General features: G+C 45.7%; 1 protein-coding gene across 1 annotated transcript in view; it reads left to right on the plus strand.

Moving 5' to 3' along the window:
- Positions 1-26,640, plus strand: part of fam184aa (family with sequence similarity 184 member Aa) — a 113,942-nt gene that overhangs the window by 82,171 nt on the left and 5,131 nt on the right. Inside the window, exons 14-16 of the mRNA XM_084182127.1 lie at positions 4,445-4,591; positions 4,912-5,029; positions 10,714-10,818. Coding sequence (XP_084038253.1) covers positions 4,445-4,591; positions 4,912-5,029; positions 10,714-10,818 — 370 coding nt within the window. The remainder of the gene's footprint in view (positions 1-4,444; positions 4,592-4,911; positions 5,030-10,713; positions 10,819-26,640) is intronic.

A 26,640-nucleotide genomic window follows, 5' to 3' on the forward strand; every position in this document is an offset into this window, starting at 1 on the left:
ATAAACTTTTTACATATGGTTGTTTATCTACCTTAGTTGAATGCACTGACTGAATTACCAAAATGTAAATGTACGAATGTAAGGTTGCAAAGTATGCTGGGTATTATTCTAATGAGCTCTGCCCCCCAAAAAGAATTGGTAAAGTTAGCTTTTTTCTTTCGCATTGGTGCGATTTTGGATCGAACCCACAACTCTGGTCTTGCTAGTGCCATGCTCTTATGAACTAAGCCACGTACAAGACAACTATAATACATAAGTACAATACAAGACTGTTAAAAACAATACACAATTGCAATACAGGTGGAAGATGTATGATTGCCATCCCCATGAGTGTACCACCCTCCTTCAGGCCATGGATGAGGCATGCAATGACATCAATCCAGACCTATGTCAGGCTTGAATTCGCCAAGCCAAAAGGCTTTACCCCAGGTGCATGAACAATGAGGACATTTACTGCGATGTCGATGAGAACCTATGGCCAAATGCTCAAGACAGGCTTGATGGAAACTACTGCCTGCTAAACATGATATTTATTTCATTTATTTCATTCGATTACATTGTGAAATATGTCTTCAATGATCACACCTTTGATCACACAAGGGATAGAAATTATGGAAGTTACCAAAATTTAAGGGCAGCCAAAATATTTTGGGGGAGTGTAGTGTATTCCATTTCTGCCCCATGCAACATTGCACAATATCACTTTTTCTATATGACTTGTCAACTAATATAGTATCACCTGTCTCTCTGCTTGACAAAATTAATCAGCTTACAGCGTATCAATGAAATGCTGATAATTAGTGAAATATATTACTATATACTGTACAACCCAGGTATTTCAGCAGTGCATTGTACATTACACTATAATTCCCAATGGTATCACATAGAGTGACTCTTTCCACTTTGTCCTATTGAAGCACACTGACTGATGGAGGAGGATTATTAAGTATTTACAGCCACATCCACATATAATTTGGTTTTACCTTCCAACATAAATTGTTGTATATTGATACATTTAAGATGTCAAAATATAGAATTGTACAGTGTTCAGCAGTTCTCAAACTACACTACATGACCAAAAGTATGTGGACACCTCCTCGTCGAACATCTAATTCCAAAATCATGGGCAATAATATGGGGTTGGTCCCCACTTTGCTGCTACAACAGCCTCCTCTCTTCTGGGAAGACTTTCCACTAGATGTTGGAACATTGCTGTGGGGACTTGCTTCCATTCAGCCACAAGAGCATTAATGAGGTCGGGCACTGATGTAGGTCAAATTCAACCCAAAGGTGTTCAATAGGGTTGAGGTCAGGGCTCTGTGTAGGCCAGTGAAGTTGTTCCACACCGATCTCGACAAATCATTTCTGTATGGACCTCGCTTTGCGCACGGGGGCATTGTCATGCTGAAACAGGAAAGGGCCTTTCCCAAACTGTTGCCACAAAGTTGGAAGCATAGAATCGTCTAGAATGTCATTGTATGCTGTAGTGTTAACATTTCCCTTCGCTGGAACTAAAGGGCCTAGCCCGAACCATGGAAAAACAGCCCCAAACCATTATTCCTCCTCCACCAAACATAACAGTTGGCACTATGCATTGGGGCAGGTAGCATTCTCCATTGGGGACACACAATGCAAATAGTCTGGGTAGCCAGTTGATTACCTGTTCATGAGTCTTATGGCTTGGGGGTAGAAGCTGTTAAGAAGCCTTTTGGACCTAGACTTGGCGATCCGGTATCGCTTGCCGTGCAGTAGCAGAGAGAACAGTCTATGACTAGGGGGGCTGGAGTCTTTGACAATTTTTAGGGCCTTCCTCTGACACCGCCTGGTATAAAGGTCCTGGATGGCAGGAAGCTTGGCCCCAGTGATGTTCTGGGCTGTACGCACTACCCTCTGTAGTTCCTTGCGGTCGGAGGCCGAGCAGTTGCCATACCAGGCAGTGATGCAACCAGTCAGGATGCTCTCGATGGTGCAGCTGTAGAACCTTTTGAGGATCTGAGGACGCATGCCACATTTTTCCCGTCTCCTGAGGGGGAATAGGCTTTGTCGTGCCCTCTTCACGACTTTCTTGGTGTGTTTGGACCATGATAGTTTGTTGGTGATGTGGACAACTTGAAGCTCTCAACCTGCTCCACAACAGCCCCGTCGATGAGAATGGGGGCGTGCTCGGTCCTCTTCTTTTTCCTGTAGTTCACAATCATCTCCTTTGTCTTGATCACGTTGAGGGAGAGGTTGTTATCCTGGCCCCACACGACCAGGTCTCTGAACTCCTCCATATAGGCTGTCTCATCGTTGTCGGTGATCAGGCCTACCACTGTTGTGTTGTTGGCAAACTTAATGATGGTGTTGGAGTCGTGCCTGGCCATGCAGTCATGGGTGAACAGGGAGTACAGGAGGGGACTGAGCACGCACCCCTGAGGGGCCCCCGTGTTGAGGATCAGTGTGGCAGATGTGTTGTTGCCTACCCTTACCACCTGGGGGCGACCGTCAGGAAGTCCAGGATCCAGTTGCAGAGGGAGGTGTTTAGTCCCAGGGTCCTTAGTGATTGGCTTGGCATTGCACGTGGTGATCTTAGGCTTTTGTGTGGCTGCTCGGTCATGGAAATCAATTTCATGAAGTTCCCGACTAACAGTTATTGTGCTGATGTTGCTTCAAGAGGCAGTTTGTAACTCGGTAGTGAGTGTTGCAACCGAGGACACACGATTTTATGCGCTTCAGCGTTCTGTGAGCTTGTGTGACCTACCACTTCGCGGCTAAGTCATTGTTGCGCCTAGACAATTCCATTTTACAATAACAGCACTTACAGTTGACCGGGGCAGCTCTAGCAGGGCAGAAATTTGACAAACTGACGCTTGGCATTCAGGCCAAAGAGTTCAATCTTGGTTTCATCAGATCAGATAATCTTGTTTCTCATGGTCTGAGAGTCCTTTAGGTGCCTTTTGGCAAACTCCAAGCGGGCTGACATGTGCCTTTTACTGTGGAGTGGCTTCCGTCTGGCCACTCTACCATAAAGGCCTGAGTGCTGCAGAGATGGTTATCCTTCTGGAAGGTTCTCCCATCTCCACAAAGGAACTATGGAGCTCTGTCAGAGTGACCATCGGGTTCTTGGTCACCTCCCTGACCAAGGCCCTTCTCCCCCGATTGCTCAGTTTGGCCATGCGGCCAGCTCTAGGAAGATTCTTGGTGGTTCCAAACTTCTTCCATTTAAGAATGATGGAGGCCACTGTGTTCATGGAGACCTTCAATGCTGCAGACAGTTTTTGGGACCCTTCCCAAGATCTGTGCCTCGACACAATCCAGTCTCAGAGTTCTACAGACAATTCCTTCTACCTCATGGCTTGGTTTTTGCTCTGACATGCATTGCAACTGTATAGACAGGTGTGTGCCTTTCCAAAACATTTACCACAGGTGGACTACAATGAAGTTTTAGAAACATCTCAAGGATGATCAATGGAAACAGGATGCACCTGAGCTCAATTTCGAGTCTCATAGCAAAGGGTCTGAATACTTAAGTAAATAAGGTATCTGTTTTTTATACATTTGCAAAAAAATTCTAAAAACCTGTTTTTGCTTTGTCATTATGGGGTATTGTGTATAGATTGATGAGGGGGAATTTAAAAAAAAATCAATTTAAGAATAAGTCTGTAACGTAACAAAATGTGGAAAAAGGGAAGGGATCTGAATTCTTTCCGAATGCACTGTATGTAGCCAGAGATTACTGAAGACTTCTATCTCTGGCACAATGATATGCTCTGTGGCTAGATTTATTCAGACTTGATTGTGGCGCATCCTATAGTATTAAGTCTCCCTCCTCTCAAGATATAAATAAAGTCCCATCTCCCAGGACATGCTAGGTGTATCTTCTGGAGGTGACTAACATACACATCCCTCTTTTATTCCACTTGAATTCAACAACATCCACAACCAGTTAAGCAGAGACTGTATTGCAGTTAGGATTTGGGGAAAGGCAGTGTTGTGTTAGGATAAATTCCATCATTAGATATGGGAAGAGAGGTACAAATCTAACAGGAGTGGAGCTCCCAGTGCCTGTTATATAAATCCATTATTGTTATTTTTAGCTTGCTTTAACTGGAGAGTGTAAAGAGGCTCATTTTAACATGGCTTGGCTGCCAAGCTTTGTTTACGTTCAGCCACTGGGGATAATTTCAGATCTAGTCAGATTAAATGGATTAGATTTTTAAGATGTTCTATGGTGTTTTCACACTTCGTGGAAGGCCATGCCTTCACTTTGGGTACATATGTGTGCATCATTTACGTGGGCATTTAAACCGATGACTGATGACTGCACACAAAAACTCAGGACAGAACTGAAATGGCATTTCAGATTTGCTGAAATAGAAATGAACACAACCCTGGTTTAAACTTAACAGTGTGGTACTACTGTATTAATATGTGACTGACCTCTGTCTCTCTCTCTGTGCCTCAGGGCTTATGAACAGGACCTGACAAAGAGACATGAGAGAGAGCTGGGGGAGCTGAGTGCTGTTCACCATAGAGAGACTCAGATCATGCTCTCAGACTTCAACAAAGCCCAGGAGCTACTGAGGGACAAGATCTCTGCCCTCCAGATACTGTAAGGGCACTGTGTGTGTGTGTGTGCGCGTGTGTGAGCAATCAAATGCCAGTGATCTCTCCTCAAATGTAATTTTTGTCCGATGATGTGTGCAAGAATGTTATGCCGCTGTTGAAATGTTGATACACAGATGTACAATCCTCTCCCGTTGTTCTGCTTACATACTTAATGCAGTCTGTGGTGACCTAATTTAGATATCTTTCAATGTGTGCGCCATCTAGACGCCACATAAGGTACTGTGTGGCATCTAGATGGCAATTTTATACTTTTTATGGTTAACTAATGCAGATTTTTTGTTTTCGTGTGTCACCCTGGTCTAGATTGGAGGGGACAGAGGATAAGTTTCGGAACAGAGAGAGTCGTCATGAGGACCTACAGGTCATTGCTGAGCTCAAGGACATGGTGACAGAGCGAGAGGCCCTTGTCAAGAAACTGGTGGTGGGTGGTCAACTCAAGGGCGTAGGTTTCACTTGAACATTGGGGGGACAATAAACATGACTTTAAGTAAATTTGACTAGGGGAGACATTGTCATTGCTACCATTCAATTAATCCCATTATAATTGTATGCAATTACACAATTCCATTTTTGAGATCTGACACAGTAGAATTCAGTAGAAAAGTAATTCTCAGGAAATGGGTGGTAGTCGGTCAACTAACAAGAAACCTTCCCAGAACATAAAGTAATTTCCATTTGGTTGAGCACTGTTGTCCCTGAACATTATTTTTACATTATTGTGTTATTCCACAAGTAGAGTGAATTTTTGGTCATTTAATTTAGTCAACAATAACTATTTCACCTAATTTTAACATTCTGTCACAAAGAGCACATGTTCAACTTCATAACAAACATGTTTTCCCATCTCAAGAGGTTAAATGAAGAACAGGAAAAGTGACTATTAAAGTGACAGGGTTGACGATTTCATCTTAGATTTCATCTCCCCTTGTGACAGAGGAAATAGAAGCTTGTTGTGTGCACTTTTTTGTTGAAATTGTTAAAACATTTCTAGCCTATCTATCTATGGGTAACAGCGTTGACGTGTTATGCTCGATGGGCCCAGTTTTCCACCACAAAACACCAGAAAATGGCCAAAAATATTAGAACCAGCTCAATGTCTGTTTTGACAAAAATAATATATTAAAGGAATACGAGAGTTCTGTTCACGTTACAGGGTTGACCTTAAAGCTGGAATCCCAGTGGTTAGAGCGTTGGGACAGTAACCAAAAGGTTACTTATTCGAATCCCTGAGCCGGCAAGGTGGAAAAATCTGCCATTCTGCCCTTGAGCAAGGCAGTTAACCCCCACAACAACTGCTCCCCGGGCGCCGATGACCTGGACGTTGATTAAGGCAGCCCACCGCACCTCTCTGATTCAGAGGGGTTGGGTTAAATGCAGAAGACACATTTCAGTTGAATGGATACAGTTGTGCAACTGACTAGGTATCCCCTTCCCCTAAATGGTGAAACTGCCACGTCCGTTTGCGATATTACAACAACAAACACGTTTTTACCCCTTGGACATCATTGTATCATCCGCGATGGAAGAGCACAATATGAACAGCAATTTTTTTTACCATGCTCCTCAGCTCGGCAACAAAAACAATAACAACGGTGGTGGCCAGTGGCACTGATTCCCCTTACTGCCGATTACATCTTTAAACCTGAGTGACAAATGTCAATTAATTAGGAATCACATTATCTTAAGTAAAAATCTTCAGAAATTACTTTCCCAAAGCAACAAAGAACTAGGGCTTTACCAATGATGGTGAAATATTGTGGTTAAGTGGGTTAAAATCTTCCTAGAAGTTGGAAAAACATGACCTGGGACATGCCAACATTTAGATTTTCAGTGAAAACACAATTAATTTGAATGAAAACAGAGTTGAGTTAGAGTGTATGTGCAAAATGTACACACATAATGCCTGAGGGATATAAAAGGCACTCTATATGTTGGATTCACGTCTCCATCTCAACCAAAAATCTAAGTTAAAGAATAGGACTAAGCCAGTGGCACAGATGAAACTGTCCAAGTAGTAGATACATCTCCTTCAAATGTTAATATTTGGTTTTGTTGACAACCAAATACAATTAGATATCACTTTTGCAATACAGTAAGCCCAGGATTTAATTTACAGCACAGCGCGCTGGACAGCAGACAATTCGGCTTTTAAAGGCATTTTCCCTGACATTCACAGAGATCGCATTCACGGTAAATGCAATGGAAATTACCTTTAAATGTCAAGGGCGCTATAATGCGTATCAGATTGAGTCCCGGCCTAAATAGCAGTTAACAATTAACATGTTGGATTTATGTCTCCAACTCAACCAAAAATCAAAGGTTAAAGAATAGGACTAAGCCAGTGGCACAGATGAAACTGTCCAAGTAGTAGATACATCTCCTTCAAATGTTGATATTTGGTTTGTTGACAACCAAACACAATTCAGTATCACTTTTTCAATACAGTAAATAGCCTAATAACTTGATGACAGGTCAACAAATAATGTGTTGGATTCATATCTCCAACTCAACCAAAGATCGAAGTTAAAGAATAGGATTAGCTTAATCCTATTCTTTAACTTTGATTTTTGGTTGAGTTAGCACAGATGGAACTATCCAAGCAGTAGATACATCTACTTGTACAGGTCATTTGGTTGTGCTATTAGATGAAGAACAGTGATAACGCATTCAGTTGTTGTATAATGAATAAAATATTTTTTACATTTTACATTTTAGTCATTTAGCAGACGCTCTTATCCAGAGCGACTTACAGTGAGGGAAAAAAGTATTTGATCCCCTGCTGATTTTGTACGTTTGCCCACTGACAAAGACATGATCAGTCTATACGTTTAATGGTAGGTTTATTTGAACAGTGAGAGACAGAATAACAACAAAAAAATCCAGAAAAACGCATGTCAAAAATGTTATAAATTGATTTGCATTTTAATGAGGGAAATAAGTATTTGACCCCTCTGCAAAACATGACTTAGTACTTGGTGGTAAAACCCTTGTTGGCAATCACAGAGGTAAGACGTTTCTTGTAGTTGGCCACCAGGTTTGCACAAGTCATTAAGGTTTCGAGGCTGACGTTTGGCAACTCGAACCTTCAGCTCCCTCCACAGATTTTCTATGGGATTAAGGTCTGGAGACTGGCTAGGCCACTCCAGGACCTTAATGTGCTGCTTCTTGAGCCACTCCTTTGTTGCCTTGGCCTTGTGTTTTGGGTCATTGTCATGCTGGAATAACCATCCATGACCCATTTTCAATGCCCTGGCTGAGGGAAGGAGGTTCTCACCCAAGATTTGACGGTACATGGCCCCGTCCATCGTCCCTTTGATGCGGTGAGGTTGTCCTGTCCCCTTAGCAGAAAAACACCCCGCAAAGAATAATGTTTCCACCTCCATGTTTGACGGTGGGGATGGTGTTTTTGGGGTCATAGGCAGCATTCCTCCTCCTCCAAACACGGCGAGTTGAGTTGATGCCAAAGAGCTCGATTTTGGTCTCATCTGACCACAACACTTTCACCCAGTTCTCCTCTGAATCATTCAGATGTTCATTGGCAAACTTCAGACGGCCCTGTATGTGTGCTTTCTTGAGCAGGGGGACCTTGCGGGCGCTGCAGGATTTCAGTCCTTCACGGCGTAGTGTGTTACCAATTGTTTTCTTGGTGACTATGGTCCCAGCTGCCTTGAGATCATTGACAAGATCATCCTGTGTAGTTCTAAGCTGATTCCTCACCATTCTCATGATCATTGCAACTCCACGAGGTGAGATCTTGCATGGAGCCCCAGGCCGAGGGAGATTGACAGTTATTTTGTGTTTCTTCCATTTGCGAATAATCGCACCAACTTGTTGTCACCTTCTCACCAAGCTGCTTGGCGATGGTCTTGTAGCCCATTCCAGCCTTGTGTAGGTCTACAATCTTGTCCCTAACATCCTTGGAGAGCTCTTTGGTCTTGGCCATGGTGGAGAGTTTGGAATCTGATTGATTGATTGCTTCTGTGGACAGGTGTCTTTTATACAGGTAACAAACTGAGTGTGCTCCTAATCTCAGCTCGTTACCTGTATAAAAGACACCAGGGAGCCAGAAATCTTTCTGATTGAGAGGGGGTCAAATACTTATTTCCCTCATTAAAATGCAAATCAATTTAGAGCATTTTTTACATGTGTTTTTCTGGATTTTTTTGTTGTGATTCTGACTCTCACTGTTCAAATGAACCTACCATTAAAATTATAGACTGATCATGTCTTTGTCAGTGGGCAAACGTACAAAATCAGCAGGGGATCAAATACTTTTTTCCCTCACTGTACAGTTAGTGAGTGCATCCTTTTTCCTTTTTTTTCCTTCTTTTTTTTTCATACTGGTCCCCCGTGGGAATCGAACCCACAACCCTGGTGTTGCAAGCGCCATGCTCTACCAACTGAGCTACATCTGACATTGTTTTCCCATTTGAACTTTGTTGTGCTTTTAAATGGTTGAAAGCACAGTGATAACACATTTAGGTGACAACTAAACCATACATTTACATTTACATTTATATTTGAGTCATTTAGCAGACACTCGTATCCAGAGCGACTTACAGGAGCAGACAATGTTTTTCCATTGGAATTTGGTTTTGCTTTTAGATGGTTGAAAGCATAGTGAAAACACATTGGGAATTCAACAAACTTTTTCCTGTTTACTTGAGTGGGTGAATAACTCATTGATCAGCGTCTCAACCAAATATTACCCAATTGTCCACGATGTCCTCATAGGCCCTAAAATGTATATACTGTTATAGTCAACTATTGCAGTAACTAGGTCCCTGGTTAGATCACATGGTCTGGAAAAACTAATTTCCATAGTCATGAATGCTCCTGAAATCGTATATGACAGAATCTTTATAAACCTTTTCTTGGCAGTTCTCACACTCGTTCACTCCCCCACATGGATTTAAAAGCATGGTGTAAGAAATACATATCTAGCCCATGTACACACCTATCCAATGATATTAAGTCAATGAGGGAGAGTGAATGAGTGCACACTCCATGGAGAAAGGGAGAGAATTGGACTGCAGCACTAGTTTCTGAACCTACCAGAAACATTTTGGGAACCAACTAAGGATAGCGCAAAAGTGTAAGAGGCATCAACATGAACCCCCCCAGCTAGCTCCATCACTTAGCTGGGTTTTTAAGCTCACTAAACAAATACCCTCTCACTGACACTCATAATGGGAGCTTCAAACCGTGAACAAGCACTGACATTCTTTGATTGTATGCCATGATTCATGGATTTTTATTAACCCTTGATTTATTTCAATGTGTGGAATATCTGAATTTACACATCAAACAAATAGAAAAATACCCACTCAGCATTTGTGGCCAAGATGTGACTAGAGGATTTCTTGACTAAAGTTTTTGAGTTTGAATATCTACCATCTAGCTACAAATCAGATGGTCTTATTTTAAGTGTTTGCACCTGCTATAAGGGGAAATTAGAACCAAAAAAAAAGCTGAAATCATTAAATTCTTTTTAAATTTATATACACTTTACCTTAAGATTTCCTCCTTTTAGTGGAGTTTATTTTACCTTCTTACAACTTCTAATGATTTTACCAACATTCCCTGTGAATAATACAACACATTGTACTGATGCAAACACTTAAGGGCCCTAACTCAATTCAATCAGTTGCAGGTAAAGGAAATCCGCACTGAGGGTTAACTCAGAATGTTAACACTGTATTTTAAGGACAGGTGTGGCGTGGATTCCTGTCAATAGCCAATGACATTATATGCCAGAGGAACAGCTTTACCATAAAATACAGCATAAACATTCTAAGTGAACCTACAGTGGGCGTTTCTTTCATTGACTTAAATTGGGACCTTGGTATATGTGGCTCTGAGTGTGGCCTCATTCTATCCGTGTCAGTCCTCTAACTAACATTTAGAATGTTATTTATTTGGGTATGAAATAATACAACAAGATGTCCATTGGATCCCCACTTCAAAGCAGTAATTAAAACGCTTGTTTCCAAAGTGGTCCTTGTGTTACAGACATGAACTGACCAGTCTTTCCTGTTTTGTTTGTAGGACAACAAGAAGTTGTTACAGACATGAACTGACCAGTCTTTCCTGTTTTTTTTGTAGGACGACAAGAAGTTCTATCAGCTGGAGCTGGTCAACAGAGAGACTGGCTTCAACAAAGTGTTCAATGCCAGTCCTAATGTTGGAGTCATTAACCCTCTCATCAAGGTTAGTTATCCACTGAACACCTGCTCAGGTTATACTAATTCAATTAGAAACACCAATATACTGATCAACTTGATCAACAATATACTGATTGAATCTGGTATGCATACCAAAAGACATACATAAAATTGTTGTACACAACTGATCCACAACTGATACGTTTTTTGCTTTAAGGTTGATATTTAATAGGTACATAATAAACAGTCAGGTCCAAAATTATTGGCACCATTGATAAAAATGAGCAAAAAATAGCTATACTGTATGTATAAAAAAAAGGGGGAGGGGGGGGGGGAATTATTTTATATAATTACTTAGAGAAAGAGAGTCATATTTTTGTTCTCTCAAAAAGATAGGGGTCCAAATTATTGGCACCCCTGTTTTCAGTACTACGGCACCCTCCCTTTGCAAGGGTAACGGCACTGAGCTTTTTTCTGAAATGTGACTTGTTTCAGGAAACTAGGCAGATGTCGCGTGTCACTACTTCACAAGAGAGGCATTTGAACATACAGTACCAGTCAAATGTTTGGACACACCTACTCATTCAAGGATTTTTCTTTATTTTTACTATTTTCTACATTGTATAATAATAGTGAAGACATCAAAACTATGAAATAACACATATGGAATCATGTAGTAACCAAAAAAGTGTTAAACAAATCAAAATAGATTTTATATTTGAGATTCTTCAAATAGCCATCCTTTGCCTTGATGACAGCTTTGTACACTCTTGGCATTCTCTCAACCAGCTTCATGAGGAATGCTTTTCCAACTGTCTTGAAGGAGTTCCCACATATGCGGAGCACTTGTTGGCTGCTTTTCCTTCCAACTCATCCCAAACCATCTCAATTGGGTTGAGGTCAGGTGATTGTGGAGGCCAGGTCATCTGATGCAGCACTCCATCACTCTCCTTCTTGGTCAAATAGGGTCAAATAGGGCTGGACATGCCGAGAGATCAGTTCGGATTGGTCTGCCATGTAGCATGCTTCTGTCTATAACATGAGCTGCTCAGTATGTGTAGGTAATCCTTTCTAACGCAGCTTTTTTTGAAAGATATCACGAAGAACTGCAAATGTGTTGCCAAAGCTCTCCACTTTCTGGAGGACTGAGTTTTGAAATCAGTGGAATGCCCGGTGGAAGCAGAGTATGATAGCTAAGGAGATGGAGAAAATTCTGGCGTTTGATTGCAAATGCGGAGGGAGTCGAAAAGAGAACACAGTTATATATAAGACCTGTCTCCGGAAGACATCTTCAAACTAAGGGCAACCATGGCATCTGTGACAGAGAGGGAGAAGCGTTCATCCATGTATACGGGTAAGAGAGTATAGCTAGCTAAATTCTCTGATATTATACGTTTCTAATTTTGTCCGAAAGTTGTTTTCTTAGCAAGTTGAAGCGTACTGTTAGCTACCTAGCTAACCTTAGCTGGCTGGCTGGCTCCCTAGCTAACATTATGTGTATGATCTGTGTAGTAATATTATTCGTATCTCAGAGCCATTTGCATTGCTAGTTATAGCCTAATGTTAGCTAGCTAGCTAACATTGAATCTAGTTGTTTAGTTTTAGCTACCTGTAGATTCATGCAGGGTAGTAACGTTATGAGTTGGGATTATGGTTAATTGTTTAGCTAGCTAGCTAGCTACATGTCTAAACAAAAGACTCCACTATGCAAGTAACCATTTCACTGTACTGTTTACACCTTGTGTATCCTGTGCATGTGACAAATAACATCGATTTTATTTGATATAGTGTGTGTTTACCAGAGACGGTAACATGAAGAACAACATGACCTGCACCAAAGTCAAATTAGGATATAACGTTAGGCTAACGTAAGGTATATATTTTACAACTGTATAGGCATGTCGATAGATGTAGTATAAACCAGCCTTTAGTCTTGAAATCTTTGGTTGTTTAGTACACTACCGTACTCACTGTTTAGCACATGGCCTCACATGTGAATCCCTAAAGAGATGGGTGGGGCTAATGCTTAAGAGGGTGTGAACGATGCTGAATGCGTGTAGACAAAGAAGAGGTCTCCAGTAGGTGTACCAAAACATTAAAGTGCCATTTTTTCAAAAGTGGGGTTACAAGTTTATCAACTTTCAAAGCAGAATTACTTTCCCATTGTTCCTCAATTGTAGTGTATGATATACCATTTTCTAGCTCTGAGTCTCTACTTTTATCCAATGTAGAAAAAACACAATTTCAATTTTGCGGTCGGTCACAGATGTTTTATGATTGGAGAACACATTGGGAGGGATTCCTCCATACAGAATCTTTCCAGACCCTTGATATCCAATGGGGTTCATGTCTGGAGACTGAGATGCGGCCAAGTTTCCGCATCCTGGCAGAGGCAACCAGGTTTTTGGCAAAAATAACCTGGTACTGGGTGATGTTCATGATGCCATTGACCTTAACAAGGCCCCAGAACCAGTGGAAGCAAAACAGCCCCATCACATCAAAGATCCACCACCATATTTGGTAACACTTTACATTAATTTGCCCCTATTACTATGTAAGTAACACAGTAATAACTATGTAAACAACATAGCAGTTACATAGATAATGTAATTACATGGTAATGGGGTTGTTGAGGGATCAGTTATTCACTTGCTGAAGGTTATTCCACATGTGTAACTACTGATATTATTACATATTCTCTTGTTCCACTATGTAACTAATGTAATTACACATTTGAATGTCACCTGTGAATTACCATGTTAATAACTCAAGCTAAAATATGACCTTGTTATATGTAACTACAAGGTGCCACAACCATCGAATCCACATGTAATACCAGGTTTGATAAATAGGCTAGGACCTGGTAACAACAATTGTTACAAGGGACACCGTTTCATTAAAACCTTTTACTGCAGTGGGCTAAATCAGGGTCACACAGAGCCGGCATAATAAAATAAGACACCTGTACCATATCAGATATAGAGTTGAAATGTATTCAATTTTGAGTTTGCATCACAATATTACACTTTATATACATCACAGAAGACTGAAATATAACAAAACGCCTAGTGTGTTTATTTACCTGTACACTGAGGTGACTATTCAGAGATGCTCAGTGGGTCAATATTCCCCTCCAGTGATTCCCCAATATCTTATCAACATGTGCCCAAAAAATGGAGCAGGTATCTTATACCAATCTATCTTTTATAGACTTTTATCCATAACAAGGCCTAGGTGTCCCCTAGTGTCCAGAATTCTCTCCAGAATTAAAAGTCTTTGTTTTCATGCATATGCATTTTTTATGACCAAAGTCACATTATTTAGTGTAGACAATAATGTTGTCATGTTTTCATGAGTGTTTGAGATGAGGTCCCTGAATGGTAAAAAAAACAACCTCTTCAAGTACGTTTATAGCACTACTCACAAAATATCTTGCATGTAGGACTTCTCTCACTCTTTCTCATCATGTCAAAAGCTGACAGGCAAAAGGCTGACAGGCTCCCAGAGGCAGGGCCAAAAAAGGCCCCAACTCACTTAATATCTTTTCCCCTCTCCAACAGCCAGAAGGAGTGATAATGATCTGGCTCCACTGAACTGACCAATCAGGAGTAAGGAGGCTTGACAGTTTCAAGTTTCAATTTTAATATCACATTTACATTTTAGTCATTTAGCAGACGCTCTTATCCAGAGCGACTTACAGTTAGTGAGTGCATACATTTTTCATACTGGCCCCCCGTGGGAATCGAACCCACAACCCTGGCGTTGCAAGCGCCATGCTCTACCAACTGAGCTATACGGGGCCCCACATGCACAAGTACAGTCTTTCTTGCAAACTCAAAACCCAACAATACAACAATCAATAACAATGTAATCGGCAAGACGGAGCTGCTCTTCCTCCCGGGGAAGGACTGCCGCTCCATGATCTCGCCATCACGGTTGACAACTCCGTTGCGTCCTCCTCCCAGAGTGCAAAGAACCTTGGCGTGACCCTGGACAACACCCTGTCGTTCTCCGCTAACATCAAAGCGGTGACCCGATCCTGTAGGTTCATGCTCTACAACATTCGCAGAGTACGACCCTACCTTACACAGGAAGCGGCACAGGTCCTAATCCAGGCACTTGTCATCTCCCGTCTGGATTACTGCAACTCGCTGTTGGCTGAGCTCCCTGCCTGTGCCATTAAACCCCTACAACTCATCCAGAACGCTGCAGCCTGTCTGGTGTTCAACCTTTCCAAGTTCTCTCACGTCACCCCGCTCCTCCGCACGCTCCACTGGCTTCCAGTTGAAGCTCGCATCTGCTACAAGACCATGGTGCTTGCCTACGGAGCTGTGAGGGGAATGGCACCTCCTTACCTTCAGGCAGAAACTGAACAAGACCTGCAGAAAATGTTATTATTTGCAGTCAATTGGTGTAAAAGATTGAGACTCAGGATCAACCAGACAAAAACACAGATAATACTTTTAGACAACCAGGTACTAAGAGAAGTGTTTTTCAGTTTTGTTTTGGTGAAGACATTCTTGAGTTTACTAGCAATTATAAATATTATCTTTCTATATGGAACATCTGCCCTGGCCGACTCAGCAAGTAGAGCTCTTGGGGGAATTACAAAAACACTCAAAGATATTGGTTATGCTACGTATTCCAAACTGTATCAGACGTGTGTGTCCTGTTCTGGACTATTCAGAAGGAGTGTGGGGTGCTAAGAGGTATCTCAAAAACGAACATGTCCATAACAGAGTAGTACGTTACTTTTTAGGTGTCCACAAGTTTGCACCTATACTTGCAATAACTGGGGACATGGGCTGGGAACCCTGTGAGGTGAGATGGAAAGCATGTATGGGGAGACTTTGGAATAGACTGTTGGATATGCCAACTGCCAGCATAGCTAGTAAAGTTTTTCAATGAGAGCTATCCATAGGGGGAGCCTGGGCAACTGAAATGTCTGACCTTTTCCAACAGTATCACTGTGAATATCTGTTCGAAAACCAAAATAAGGGAGACATATTGTAACGACCCGGTATTGTGTTCTGTGTTCGTGGGTGTGTTATTGTTCTCATGGGTGCTAGCAGGGGTTAAATATGCGAGGGCAGACAGAAAGGTTGAGGGGGTATGATGGGTAATCCCGCGGGGTTTTGAAATGCATAAATAGGGGTTGCTGTCTCATCTCTCTCTCTCTTCTATTCGGGATCCTGATCTGCTCCTATGAGTCTGCCCTTAACTTGACATTGTATATTTGTGTACATTCGGAATTTAGCGGCGTGGGCTGTGGCCTGAACAATAGCCCAGTTTAGGAACAAACCTGTGTTCTGCCCATGCACACCTGGTGTCCGTCTCTTTTTCCTTTATGACCCAGCCGGGTCATTACATTGGTGCTCCCCCAGGGTGTAGCTGCCGCCGTGTTTCCTAGTCCGGTAGTTGTGGTGGGACGTACCACCATTGGGGACTTCTGCAATGTCATCGTCAAGGTAGAGGGGGTGGAATGTTTGACCCTGGTCGACACAGGCTCTACAGTAACCCTGGTGAGACCAGAGATACTACCTGTTGGGGTGCGGGTGGAGCCGACCCTTGTCCAGCTGCGGACTGTCACGGGGGAGCTAGCCCCCATGTTAGGGAAGTGTCAGCTGTCTGTGACTGTGGGGGGGAGAACTGTGGGGTGTCCGGTGTGGGTAGCAGTGGTGCAGGCCCCCTTTATGCTGGGAATGGACTTTTTGAAAAACTGTGGGGCTCAGTTGGACTTAGCTTCGGGCACTTTGAGGCAGTCGGGGGGGCCCACAGTGGGAATGTCGCCTTCGGGAGCTTGCCGAAACTCCACAGGTCGTCCCGGCTGCTCCCTTGGTCGTTGTGCCATCCCAGCAGCTGTCTCCGGCGGCGACGGCCTTCACTCCCCATAACAGTGCAAGCACAGACAGCCCAGTAGCCCAAAACACACTGGCTTCTTCACCCCATCAGCCCGATGGGGGGGAAGGAGGAAGCTATCACACCGTCGAAGCTGTGTGGCTGAAAAACTGTCAGGGTCTGGATAAAGCAGCTGCTGTTGGACTTTAAAGATAGCTTCGCTTGGGGAGAAGATGAGGTAGGGCAAACGCACCTAGTTCAGCACGAAATAGACACTGGGGACGCCCGACCCATAAAAATTCGGCCCCGTCGTATTCCCCTTGCCAGGAGGGAAGCAGCATACACAGCTATTGTTGACATGTTGCGGGCTGATTTCATTGAGCCATCAGATAGCCCATGGTCTGCGCCGGTCGTCATGGTGCCTAAGAAAGGGGGTAAACTTAAGTTTTGTGTTGACTACAGGGGCCTAAATTCTGTCACCACTAAAGACTTACCCCCTACTGAGGATCGATGAGTCGCTAGACCACGTGAGAGGGTCCTCGTGGTTCTCCTCCCTTGATCTGCGCAGTGGCTACTGGCAGGTGCCCCTCTCGCCAGGGGCATGTGAAAAAACTGCCTTCTCCACGGATAGGGGCCATTGGCAGTTCAAGGTGCTGTGCTTCGGGCTATGTAATGCTCCTGCCACCTTTGAGAGGCTCATGGACAGAGTGCTGGCTGAGGTTCCTAGAGACGAGTGTGTCGTGTACCTAGACGACATATTGGTGCATGGCACATCGTTCGAGGGGGCACTGGGGGCACTTAGGCGAGTGTTGGAGAGGATCTCGGGGGCGGGGCAAAAATTACATCCGGGAAAGTGCCATTTCATGCAAAGGGAGGTGGGTGTTGAGGGCATCAGCACGATTCCAGACAAAGTGGAGGCTGTGAGGGGCTGGCCAGTTCCAGGGGGAAAAAACGAGGTTAAGAGCTTCCTGGGGCTGGCATCCTACTATCGTAGGTTTGTGAAGGGGTTTGCGGGGGTAGCGGTTCCTTTAAACCACCTTCTCAAGGAGGACACTGTTTTTCAGTGGACCGAAGAGCACCAGCGTGCATTTGAAGCCCTCGAACGTGCCCTGGTGGAGGCCCCTGTCCTGGCCTCACCAGACCAGAACCGTCCGTTCATCCTGGACACCGACGCAAGCAATGAGGGTTTGGGGGCTGTGCTGGCTCAGCGTGGTCCTGATGGGGAGCACGTAGTAGCTTATTACAGCAGAACTTTTGATAAGGCTGAAAAACGCTGCTGCGTGACAAGGAGAGAGCTTTTGGCTGTCGTGGCAGCAGTACGCCATTTCAAGTACTACCTGGGGGGCCTGCCGTTTGTGGTCCGGACAGATCACTCCGCCCTGCAGTGGCTTCTCTCCTTCAAGGAGCCAGAGGGTCAGATCGCCCGCTGGCTGGAGGAGCTGCAACCCTACGACTTCCAGGTGGAGCACAGAGCTGGCCTTCGCCACAGCAATGCAGACGCCTTGTCCCGCCGCCCGTGTGCTGAGGACGGCTGTGGGTACTGCGCCAAACGGGTGGAGCGAGAGAGAGAACTGTGCATGGAGGAGGGAGTCACCGCCACAGTGAGTCAGCTGAGTGTGACAGAGTGCCGGGAGTTCGAGGCTGTGGACGTCGGGGAGTGGAGGCGTCACCAGGAGGAGGACGCAGAGCTGCGTCCTGTGCTGCGGTGGGTGGAAGAGAGAAGATGACCGCCATGGGGGGAAGTAGCCCCTATATCACCAGTCACCAAAGGACTGTGGGCTAAATTTACAGTCTTTAGAATGGCTGAGGGAGTGCTCCAGAGGAAATGGAAAAAGCCAGCTACTGGAGAAATTACGTGGCAGGTAGTGGTGCCCTAAAGGCTGCAGGGGAGCGTGTTACAGCAGCTTCACGGGGGAGTAGGCGCAGGGCATTTTGGGGTCTCCAAAACGTTAAAGCGCGTGCGTAAAGGCTTCTATTGGGCCAGGCACAGGAGGGATGTGGAGGACTTTTGTAGGCATTGCGATGAGTGTGCTGCTAAAAAAGGACCTCCAGGTCAGTCACACGCCCTCCTACAACAATTCCCAGTAGGGGAGCCCATGGAGAGACTGGGGGTAGACATAGTGGGGCCGTTTCCAACCACAGACAGCGGTAACAGGTGGTTTCTAACTGCTATGGACTACTTCACCAAGTGGCCAGAGGCTTACACTCTCCCAGACCAGGAGGCAGAAACAGTAGCTGATGCATTGGTAGGGGGAATAATCAGTCGGTTTGTGGTGCCACAGTCTATTCACAGCGACCAGGGGAGAAACTTCGAGTCACGGGTGTTCTCAGAGTTGTGTAGACGGTTAGGCGCGGAGAAGACGCGCACTACTCCGCTTCACCCCCAGAGTGATGGGCTGGTGGAAAGATTTAACAGAACATTTGCGCAGCAGCTGGCCATCGTTAACTCAAAACACCAGAGAGATTGGGACACCCACTTACCGTTTATTCTTATGGCATGTACGTCGGCTGTTCAAGAATCGACTGCGTGCTCCCCAGTGCTACTAATGTTAGGTCGTGAGTTGCGCACCCCAGCCGAACTGAGTTGCGCACCCCAGCCGAACTGACGTTTTGCCTGGCCCGAACTATGTTAGTCGTCTGCAGAACCGGTTAGAAGCGGCTCACACCTTCGCAAGAGAGCAACTCGAGAACGCAGGGGTGCGCCACCCCTACCTTGTCACAACACAACTGATTGGCTCAAACACATTAAGAAGGAAATCAATTCCACAAATTAACTTTTAACAAGGCACACCTGTTAATTGAAATGCATTCCAGGTGACTATCTCATGAAGCTGGTTGAGAGAATGCCAAGAGTGTGCAAAGATTTCATCAAGGCAAAGGGTGGCTAATTGAAGAATCTCAAATATAAAATATATATTGATTTGCTTAACACTTTTTTGGTTACTACATGATTCCATGTGTGTTATTTCTTAGTTTTGATGTCTTCACTATTATTCTACAATGTAGAAAATAGTAAAAATAAAGAAAAACCCTTGAATGAGTAGGTGTGTCCAAACTTTTGACTGGTAGTGTATGAATATTCTTTGCATATTCTTTGCTGCTCTAGGGATATAATTATTGTTTGGATTACCTTATTTATTATTATTTACATTTTATTTTTAGCTTTACATTTCTTCACTCTTTATGCGATGCGCACTGCAGAGAACACCGGAAGAAGAATTTTCAATGAATTATCACAGTGAATTATTGTAATGTTTGTTTATGTGTCAATTAATCCCATAAAGGAAGGTTTGCCAACTGGCGATTTGACACAATAACACAATTTCATTTATTCATTCATTCATTCACTAGAAGAAGAAAAAACACGAGAAATAAATATGAAGAACACAATAAGTAAGTAAGTAAGTAAGCATACTATATACAGGGTCAGTTCTAATAACATATTTATAATGTGCAGGGATACTGGAGTGATGGCGGTAGTTATGTATAGGTATAAGGTGACTAAGCAACAGGAGAAACAGAGTAGCAGCAGTGTGTGTGTGAGTGGGTGTGCGTGTGTATGGAGTCAGTATAAATGTATGTGCATATTATTTGTGACTAAGCAGATGATGGAGTGGGTGTGAATGTGTAAGGCCCAGTGAGTGTTCATAGAGTGCAAAAATAAAAATAAAAGGTCAATAAAGATTCAAGGTTAACTCAGATAGTCCGTGTAGCTATTTTGTTAGCTATTTATCAGTCTTATTGCTTGGGGATAGAAGCTGTTCAAGAGCCTGTTGGTGCCAGACTTGATGCACTGGTACCACTTGCCGTGCAGAGGCAGAGAATAGTCTATGTCTTGAGTGGTTGGTCTTTAACGATTTTCCTGGCCTTCCTACCACACCGCCTGATATAGATCTCCTGGATGGCAGGGAGCTCGGCCCCAGTGATGTACTGGTCTGTCTGCACCACCCTCTGTAGCGCCATGTGATCGAGGGCGGTGCTATTGCCATACCAGGCAGTGATGGAGCCAGTCAAGATGCTCTCAATGGTACAGCTGTAGAACCTTTTGAGGATTGGAGGGCCCATGCCCAACTTGTTCAACCTCCTGAGGGGGAAAAGGCACTGTCGCTCCTTCTTCACGACTGTGCGCGTGTGTTTGGACCATTTTAAGTCTTTAAGTCCCCTGTAGCTCAGTTGGTAGAGCATGGTGCTTGCAACGGCAGTGTTGTGGGTTCGTTTCCCACGGGGGGCCAGTATAAAAAATGTATACACTCACTAAACTGTAAGTCGCTCTGGATAAGAGTGTCTGCTAAATGACTAAAATGTAAATGTAGTGATTTGGACACTGAGGAAATTGAAGCTCTCGACCTGCTCCACTGCAGCCCCGTGGATGGGGGTGTGCTCACCCCCCTGTTTCCTGTAGTCCATGATCAACTCCTTGGTCTTACTGATGTTGAGGGAGAGGTTGTTGTTCTGGCACCACACTGCCAGGTCACTGACCTCCTCCCTGTAGGCCGACTCATTTTCACCGGTGATCAGGCCTACCACCGTCATGTCGTCAGCAAACTTGATGATGGTGTTGGAGTCGTGCGTGGCCATGCAGTCGTGGGTGAACAGGGAATACAGGAGGGGACTAAGCACACACCCCTGTTTGGCCCTGTGAGAGTCAGGCGCGTTTCATAGTACACAGTTGCGCTGGATAGCGTCAACAGCACAGGGCGTAATACACTGGAACACAATACAAGCACACGGGGAGAAATAACCCCGGCAATACAAAGTACGGGTAGCTCAACCAAGCTACACTCATCTTCACATAAAACAATCACCCACAAGGACAAGGGGCCAGGTTGCGGTCAGCGTTGGCCTTCTGACGACACACAGTGTGTTGGAGGTGAACGTGTGCAGCATCCCACGTCTCCTCCGCACGCCGAAACCAGTCATCCACCGCAGGGACCTCGGTCTGGCTCTGGTGCCATGGTGGCAGAATCGGTTGGTAACCTAAAACACATTGGAATGGCGTTAGGTTAGTAGAGGAGTGGCGGAGAGAGTTCTGGGCATATTCTGCCCATGGCAAGAACACCGACCACTCCCCCGGCCGGTCCTGGCAGTAGGACCGCAGGAACTTACCCACATCCTGATTGACCCGTTCCACCTGCCCATTAGTCTCGGGGTGGAACCCAGAGGTCAGGCTGACCGAGACCACCTGATGTTCCATGAACGCCTTCCAGACTTTGGATGTGAACTGGGGACCTCGGTCAGACACTATATCCTCTGGCACCCCATAGTGCCGGAAGACGTGTGTAAACAGGGCTTCCACAGTTTGCAGGGCCGTGGGGAGACCGGGCAGAGGAAGGAGGCGGCAGGCCTTTGAAAAGCGGTCCACAATGACCAGGATGGTGGTGTTACCTTGGGAGAGGGGAAGATCAGTCAGGAAATCAACACTTAAATGAGACCGTGGTCGCTGTGGAATTGGTAAAAGTAGTAACTTACCTGCTGGGAGGTGCCTGGTGCCTTACTCTGGGTGCACACCGAGCAGGAGGAGACATACACCCTCACGTCCTTAGCCAAGGTAGGCAACCAGTACTTTCCGGTCAGGCAGCACACTGTACGACCGATACCTGAGTGACCAGAGGAGGGTGACGTGTGTGCCAGTAGATCAGACGATCACGGATAAGAGCAGGCACATACTGCAGCCCAGCTGGACACTGAGGTGGAGATGGATCTGTGCGTAATGCATGCTCTATATCCGCGTCCATCGCCCATACTACCGGCGCCACAATGCAGGAAGCCGGGAGTATGGGGGTGTTGTCTCTGGGCCTCTCCTCTGTGTCATACAGCCGTGACAATGCGTCTGCCTTCACGTTCTTTGTACCCGGGATGTATGAGAGTGAAAAATCGAACCGGGTGATGAATAAGGCCCACCTGGCCTGGCGAGGATTCAGCCACTTCGCTGCCCGGATATGTACTCCATGTTACGGTGGTCCGACCAGATGAGGAAAGGGTGTTTCACCCCTTCGAGCCAATGCATCCACATGGTCAAAGCTCGGACAACCGCCAACAGCTCCCGATCACCAACGTCGTAGTTCTGCTCCGCCGGGCTGAGCTTCTTAGAGAAGAAGGCATAGGGGCGGAGCTTGGGTGGCGTGCCCGAGCGTTGAGATAGGACAGCGCCTATCCCTACCTCAGACGCATCCACCTCCACTATGAACGGTAGTGATGGATCGGGGTGGTCCAGTACCGGGGCTGAGGTGAACAGACCCCTCAGTTTCCTGAAGGCCAGGTCAGCCTCAGCAGACCAGCAGAGCCGGGATGGCCCACCCTTCAACAGAGATGTCATGGGAGCTGCAACCTTGTAAAAGCCCCGGATAAACCTCTGATAGTAGTTGGCGAAGCCCAGAAAGCACTGCACCTTCTTTAAAGGTGGTGGGAGTCGGCCAATTACGCACAGCTGAAATGCGATCCCCCTCCATCTCTACACCTGAGGTGGTAATGCGGTATCCGAGGAAGGAGACGGACTGCTGGAAAAACATACACTTCTCTGCCTTGGCATAAAGGTCATTTTCCAACAGTTGGGCCAGCACTTTGCAAACCAGGGACACATGCTCGGTGCGCTTAGCGGAATACACCAGAATGTCATCGATGTAGACCACTACACCGCGACCAAGCATTTTCCAAAACACCTCGTTCACAAAGGACTGGAAGACAGATGGAGCATTCATCAAACCGTAGGGCATCACCAGGTATTCATAATGCCCCGTGGTTGTGCTGAATGCTGTCTTCCACTCACCCCCCTCTAGAACACGCACCAGGTTGTACGCACTCCTGAGATCTAATTTGGTGAAGAAGTGCGCCCCATGCATTGACTCGATCACTGACGGAAAGAGGGGGTGAGGATAACTAAATCTTACCGTCTCCTTGTTCAGTGGTCAATAATCAATGCAAGGGCGCAGACCACCGTCTTTCTTCTTCACAAAGAAGAAACTCGAGGAGGCAGGTGAAGTGGAGGGACGTATATACCCCTGGCGCAGGGACTCGGCAACGTATGTTTCCATAGCCGCCGTTTCAGCCTGCGACAGGGTACACATGACTCCTGGGTGGTACAGCGTCTACCCGGAGGTTTATCGCGCAATCCCCCGCCCGATGAGGTGGTAACTTGGTAGCCTGCATTTTAGAGAACGTGTGCTCCAAATCGAGGTATTCTGGGGGAATGCGCACGGTGGAGGTACTGTCTGGACTTTCCACCATGGTTGTACCAACGGAAACACCTAGACACCTACCCTGACACTCTCGCGACCACCCCGTTAGAACCCTCTGCGGCCATGAGAAGGTGGGGTTGTGGAGTGCTAACCAAGGGAGACCTAATACCACAGGGAAATCAGGAGACTCAATAATATAAAAAGTGACCTGCTCACAATGAGTCTCCTGGGTAATCATGGTGACTGGTGCAGTAACCACCTTAACAAATCCGGACCCTAATGGTCGACTATCAAGTGCTCTGATGGGGAGTGGAATGGATAGGGGAACCAATGAAAGGCCTAGCCGGTGTGAGAATGCCCTGTCCATAAAGTTCCCAGCTGCGCCTGAATCGACTAGCGCCTTACACTGGGGAACCACCATGTGATCGGGAAAGTAGATGGGTAGGGAACAGTGCGCAGCAGAGGGCTCTGAACGAGTGTGGGTGTTCGATACCTGGGGTTATGCGAGAATGCCCTGCCTGCCGCCTCCAGACCCAAAAGAGCGCTGACAACAATGTGTGGTGTACTGTCCCTTCGTGCCACCAGTGTGACACTGTCGCTGTCGTCCTCCCGTTGGACGTCCTCCCGCAGATGGCACCAGAAATGGTCGATAAGGGCCCACTCGTTCCACCTGGACCCCGCTGCCAGAGTCCGAAACTCCAAGGCGAAGTCCTGTGCAGTCCTCGTCCCCTGCCTCAGGTGGACCAGCCGCTCACCCTTCGGGCGGGTGATCGAAGACAGCCCGAAAGAGGCGAGCGAACTCCCCGTAGTTCTCCAACGTGGCTCCTCCTTTGTTTCACACCACGTTGGCCCAGTCCAGGGCTTTCCCCAAGAGGCAGGAGATGAGGGCGGACACCTTCTCCCGCTCCGATGGGGCCGGCCTGGTGCTGGAGAAATAGAGCTCCAGTTGGAGGAGGAATCCTAGGTAGAGAGCCGCCGTCCCGTCGAACTCCCGTGGTCAGGATATCTGGATCCCTCCGGGTGCTGGGGTGTGGGTGGCTGGATCCGGTTGGCCAGCTGGTCTCGACAGATCGAGTCCTCTCCTCTCCAGGCGTTGGACGACCTGAAGAACCCGATCCATCACTTCTCCCAAGCTGGCCATTATCGTAGAATGCTCCTGGACCCTTGCCATGACTCCAGGCATGCGCTCCTCTCCTGCTGACTCCATTGCAAGGTGGGTGATTCTGTGAGAGTGTGATTTGAAGGAGTCAGGCGCAGGAGAGTAAATCACTGAATACAGAGTTTATTTTGTAGTACACAGTTGAGCTGTATAGCGTCAACAGCACAGGGCGTAATACAGGCGCACTGGAACACAATACAAGCACACGGGGAGAAATGACCCTGACAATACAAAGTACGGGTAGCTCAACCGAGCTACACTCATCTTCACATAAAACAATCACCCACAAGGACAAGGGGCCAGAGGGAACACTTATACACAGACTAATTAGGGAATATGAATCAGGTGTGTGTAATTGACAAGACAAGACAAATGGAATGATGATATATGGAGCGGCAGTGGCTAGTAAGCCGGTGACGACGAACGCCGAAACCTGCCCGAACAAGGAGGGGAGGCAGCCTCGGCGGAAGTCGTGACAGGCCCCTGTGTTGAGGGTCAGCGTTCCAGAGGTGATGTTGCCTACCCTCACCACCTGGGGTCGGCCTGTCAGGAAGTCCAGGATCCAGTTGCGGAGGGAGGTGTTCAGAGGTATTCCTCATATCTAGGTGGGTGAGGGCAGTGTGGAGAGCAATTGAGATTGCGTCATCTATGGATCTGTTGGGGTGGTATGCAAATTGGAGTGGGTCTAGGGTGTCATAAAATGCATTGAGTTCGTCTGGTAGAGATGCATCGTTGGGCAGATCATGGTTGGGTCTTCCTTTGTAATCCGTAATGGACTGTAGCCCCTGCCACATGCGGCGGGCGTCGGGGCCTGTGTAATATGATTCCACCTTATTCCTATATTGTCCTTTTGCTCGTTTGATGACTCTTCGGAGGTCATAGCGGGACTTCTTGTACTTATTCTTGTCCTCGCCCATAGCCTCAGGGTTGTCTATGATAGCTCTGTGTACGGTAGCCCTGTTCTTTAGTTTAGCGCCAACCTCTGTGTTAATCCAGGGCTTTTGATTGGGGAACCCTCACCGTGGGGACAACGTCGCCAATACATTTTCTAATGAAGCCGGTGATGGAGGTGGTTAGCTCGTCAATGTTATCGGCGGAGTCTCAACATATTCCAGTCAGCGCTAGCAAAGCAGTCCTGTAGCATATGGACATTACACTCTGTTTCCACTTGAACACATCAACCTATATCACCAACAAAAAGTGAATCACTCCCATCTATTGGAGAGGTGTCAATGCACGGGCCAGGCAAATCCATATTCCTGAAACAAAGACCTATTAGTAGCAGTTACGAACACAGGCCCACAGCCCATTTGTTGCCGACACTCAACATATGGGTCTTTCTATAAACTAGGATACCAGTGAGAATTCCTACACTGGACAACTTGTTACAGCTGTTGATAACTTATTGGTAATAATCTGCCAATTTTCTTCATGTCATTACATTAAGATACTGTATAAGGGGGGAACATAGCTATATTCAATCAAATTCATGTGTTGATTTAAAACCTAATGTTTAACCCTTTCTCGTGGGTTGGTGTCTTGACGGATTTGTCCAAAAACTGTCTTTGCATTTATTCTAGTGTAAGTTGTCGTTTTATAATATATTAAGCATTAATCAGTTAAATTAGACATTGAACTTGAACCGTGTAAGAATCCTGGATCTAGCTGTCGGACAGTCTTTTGTATTTAGATCTCA

This window comes from Coregonus lavaretus, assembly GCF_964263955.1.
Source record: "Coregonus lavaretus genome assembly, chromosome: 18".
Taxonomy (NCBI): domain Eukaryota; kingdom Metazoa; phylum Chordata; class Actinopteri; order Salmoniformes; family Salmonidae; genus Coregonus; species Coregonus lavaretus.